General features: G+C 34.3%; 1 protein-coding gene across 1 annotated transcript in view; it reads right to left on the bottom strand.

Moving 5' to 3' along the window:
* The window catches only part of LOC107658807 (myotubularin-related protein 5-like), a 67,244-nt gene that overhangs the window by 35,789 nt on the left and 26,505 nt on the right, over window positions 1-4,950 (bottom strand). The window contains exon 6 of the mRNA XM_016447459.1: window positions 3,664-3,717. Coding sequence (XP_016302945.1) covers window positions 3,664-3,717 — 54 coding nt within the window. The remainder of the gene's footprint in view (window positions 1-3,663; window positions 3,718-4,950) is intronic.

Here is a 4,950-nt window from a genome sequence, read left to right on the forward strand (position 1 = left end):
GTGTGTGTGTGTGTGTGTGTGTGTGTGTGCATATATATACACACACATTTGATCGATTTTGAACATTAAAATGTTTAAAACAAAATATATTTAAAAATAATAAAAAATAAATTAAAACTTAAAGACTAAAATACAATAAAATAATCTTTTTATACATTAATATTGCATATATTTTGAATTATATTTTATATATTTTAATATTTACTTTTATCTTTAAAATATATAAAATGTACAAATAAAAAAAATTAATAATTACAAAATACAGCATTACTCCTATTTTATATAATATTTATATCTTAACATTTTTAAAACTGAAAATAAATATTAATAAAATGTATTTATTTATTTAAATCAAAGGACTCGCTTTGCTTAATGTACAGCTGTTAAAACGAAACAAAAAATCTAAAGGGGACAAAAAAAATCCATTAAATTAATCAGCCTCATTAGTTGACCATCCTGGGCTGCATTTCCCAAAAGCATTGCAAGTCTAAATGAACTGCAGAATCTTAAAAGCCATTGGCATTGATAGTCATTACGATCAACTTTAAGCTTACAATGCTTCTGGGAAACACAGCCCTGATGCTTTACTAATAACTGTGCATGTTAGTACAATGTTTCCAGGCCTCCACAGCCTTGATCTTGACCTAGTGCAGGAAACTAGTGCATGCCTTCAACCACAGCAACTGGAGAGGAGTGATGCTGGAAAACTGGACATTTTCATACCAAGTTTTGACCCAATCAGTGATTAAACAACAAGTTAGTCACATACTGGATCAATTTTGATCATAATTTCTGTGATCTAATTGATTCCCCTGATGTTGAGTGTGTGGAGCAAAACGAAGGGGATAGCAGGATTGACAGTGAGCGAAAGAGCTGAACGAAATCAAACAGGGCGTACCGAGCTCTCCTCTCTGTCGTCCTGGCCCGGCTAGATTAACACACACAGCAACACAAAACACAAACCATTAGACACATTACAAACAAAATATACAGACATTACAATATAAAAAAAAAAGAGAAATTGCAAAAAGCAAACAAGGAAATACATGACAAGATGCAAAGCACAAGGTTGTGATGATAAAACAGCTGTGAGGGCAAGGGTCAGATAATTATGAAAATACGGCTGGCGTATTAACAGGTAAAAACCCTTCCTGAAATAGAAAGTGAGGTCTGGGAAACTCTGACTTGCGTAACAGATTAGATATTACATTGATGACTTCTGGTATGGCCGTATTGATATGGATTATCTTGCAATTGAGAAAATAAACAGACGTATTTTAGTTGGCATTTCAGTCAAGGGTCAGGGACAGTAAAACATGCCCTTCAGGAAGTCCAAAATAACGAAGACTCAATGGATTCTCAGCACTGCTGCAGAAAAAAAAATCCCCCTTGTGCACTCGCAGACTTCTGACCAAGTCACACCTGACTCACCAATTCCACTGGCTTCCCAACATACAGATATGTGCCAAATGCCATGTTTCGATCACAATGCTTTCATTTAATTGGCTGAGACTTTTATTAAATCCAGGCATGTTTGATATTTTACAGCGAGTTTTAGCACTGTCAGAAAATCTGCATATTTAAGGCAAAGAAAGAAAGAAATGTACATTTAAAATTTAAAAACTTAACATTTAAATGTAAGACCTACTAAGCAAAATAATAATAACATTAATACAATAAATAATTACATATTAAGTGACCAAATTATTGTATTATTGAGTAATGAATGGTGATTAGGGATAATAAAAATTACATTTAAATATTATAAATAAAAAAAACTTTTTTCCAAGTCTTGCAATGATGTTTGATATTATATGGCTAAAAATATGGCTAATCCATAATATGGCCAAAATGATTGCAAGTAGATCATGAGATAAATCTTTAAATCAATAACTAAATTACAGCAAAAAATATTTTATATAAATATATTCAATTATTTGTATATATTAATTATTTTTATGTATTTAATCTTTAATTTATCTTTAAAATGTACAAATGAAAGGTAATATAAAATTAGATTATTTAGGATATTTAAAAAAAAAAAGTTTTATATATTAATATTTATGATTATTAGAAACATTACATTTTTCTATATTCAGATGGTGATTAGGGCTAATAAATATTAAATATAATATTATGAGTCACTTTTTTCCCCCCAAGTCTTGCAATGATGTTTGATATTATTGTATGGCTAAAAAGGTAATGTTTTTCTACTGAACCATAATATGGCCTAAATTATTGCAAGTAGATTGTGAGATAAATCTTCAAGTCAATAACTAAAATACAGTAAAAATACTTCCTATAAAATAGGATGATTATTTAGAATATTTGAAAAAAACGTATTTATTATTATTTGAAACATCATTATTTTTTTAATATGTGTGAATAATCTTGTAATTCTGAACAATGAATTTAAGACATATTACTTTAATGACCTTGCAACATAAAGAAACATATATATAGTTCTATTTATTAATATATAAATAAATATAGTTCCATTTATTTTTAATGACCAAAAAATCTTCTGTTATATGCTCAACTATTGAGCATTAAAAAGAATGTACATCTGCATTTAATAACAGCCTAAGACATAGTTAATTCAATCAGAAACTGATTCAGAACAATCCATCATCATCTAATCAACCTAATTTTCAAATGGAAAGTTTTAACATGATATGTTATACACAAAACACTCCCTTTCCAATGCACACAAGATAAGCAAAACAATCAAGCACTGAAGCTGTAGTATGTTGTTTTGCGTGTTTCTAAGGCTGTCATTCATACACGCTGCAGTGTGCTTAGACACCATCTGCCACCGTCCCAGCCCATATGTTCAGTCCACGCCAACCAGGCCCAGGACACAAACAAAACCTTAAAAGAGTCCCATAAACCTCTGTGTGTAAGCGTGTGTGTATGTGTGTGTGTGTGTGAGGAGGTGCTTAAGTGTTTATCTGTGCACTGTCCCATAAAATAATCAATAAGCAGATAAAAGAAACTGCCACCAAAAAAAATAAATAAATAATGATTGATGCATTTCAGGTGCAACTGATTGCAGCCAAAGAATCAGGAAGGAATAAAGCACAATGTTGATACTCATGAGCAGCAGTGATTTCAAATGACTGAGAAATGCAAAGCGTTGATTGATTGATTGATTGATTGATTGATTGATTGATTGATTGATTGATTGATTGATTGATTGATTGATTGATTGATTGATTGATTGATTGATTGATTGATTGATTGATTGATTGATTGATTGATTGATTGATTGATTGATTGATTGATTGATTGATTGATTGATTGATTGATTGATTGATTGTCAGGCATAATCACAAATGGGTTGATTGGTTGAAGCTGCTCGAAGGTAAATGTTACCTGGAAACAACCCAGTAGCCAGTCAGTTAAACTACAAAGAGGGGGGTCATTTATCTGGAACACAAGGGAGTCAGGTTTACACTTCAGGGGAGGGAATCATTTGGTTGTAACACAAAAACCGCACATCGGCTTGAGAATATGAGAACGTGAGCATGTTATACAGCAACCAATCATACTTAAAGCGATGGTTCACTCAAAAATTAAACTGTCATTTTATTCACACGCATGGCTTTCAGGCATAATCACAAATGGGTTGATTGGTTGAAGCTGCTCGAAGGTAAATGTTACCTGGAAACAACCCAGTAGCCAGTCAGTTAAACTACAAAGAGGGGGGTCATTTATCTGGAACACAAGGGAGTCAGGTTTACACTTCAGGGGAGGGAATCATTTGGTTGTAACACAAAAACCGCACATCGGCTTGAGAATATGAGAACGTGAGCATGTTATACAGCAACCAATCATACTTAAAGCGATGGTTCACTCAAAAATTAAACTGTCATTTTATTCACACGCATGGCTTGATTTTGTGGAAAACAAAAAGAGAAACTGGCCACTCTTTTTTATATAATGAAAGTGAATGGGGATTTTACTGTCAAGCTCCAAAAACGAATGATTTTCAGAGAATAAATACTTATTAAATTTAGAAATACTTATTAACACACTAAATTTAGCTCTATCCTTGCATAAAGTGATCATATAACTTCAGAGCACTCAGAATATAGTGCATGTGTCATATACACCACTTTTATGATACTTTTATAGTGTTTGTGTTATTTTGGAAATTAACACCAGAGTTATTATAGTTAATTAAACCATTTGTTACAACAATTTTTTTCTATTTTTCTTGAAATTAAACAAACATTAACTGGAGGCAAACTGTAGCACATAACGTATAATTGAGACGCGAGCTTGTGTACAGAAGCAAAAACAGTGATACAAGACCTTAAAGGGGTCATATGATGCGATTTCAAGTTTTCCTTTCTCTTTGGAGTGTTACAAGCTGATTGTGCATAGATAAGATCCATGAAGTTGCAAAGACTAAAGTCTCAAAACCAAAGAGATATACTTAATCAAAGTTAAGACTCTGCCACGCCCCCCTAAAACGGCTCGTTCTAACACGCCCCCACATATCTACCTCACTATGTGGAAATATTTGCATAATGCTGCCCAAATGTGCACGCAAAGAAAGAAGGCGTGGTTTCAGTAACCGCAGTTAGTGTTGAAGCAGCCATGTCAGGGAGACGCTGTAGCGAGAGAGAGAGCGCGAGAGAGAGCGCGAGAGAGAGCGAGAGAGAGTGAGAGAGAGAGTGAGAGAGAGAGCGCGAGAGCGTGAGAGAGCGAGAGAGCGAGAGAGTGCGAGAGAGCGCACGAGAGAGAGAGAGAGAGCGCGAGAGAGAGCGCGAGAGAGAGAGCGCGAGAGAGAGAGAGAGCGAGAGAAAGAGAGAGAGAGAGCGAGAGAGAAAGAGAGAGTGAGCACGAGAGAGCGAGAGTGAGCACGAGAGAGAGAGAGACAGAGAGAGAGAGAGAGAGCGAGCGCGAGAGAGAGCACGAGAGAGAGCGCGAGAGAGAGAGAAA

Source organism: Sinocyclocheilus anshuiensis, unplaced genomic scaffold (genome assembly GCF_001515605.1).
Source record: "Sinocyclocheilus anshuiensis isolate Anshui unplaced genomic scaffold, SAMN03320099.WGS_v1.1 scaffold283, whole genome shotgun sequence".
Lineage (NCBI taxonomy): Eukaryota > Metazoa > Chordata > Actinopteri > Cypriniformes > Cyprinidae > Sinocyclocheilus > Sinocyclocheilus anshuiensis.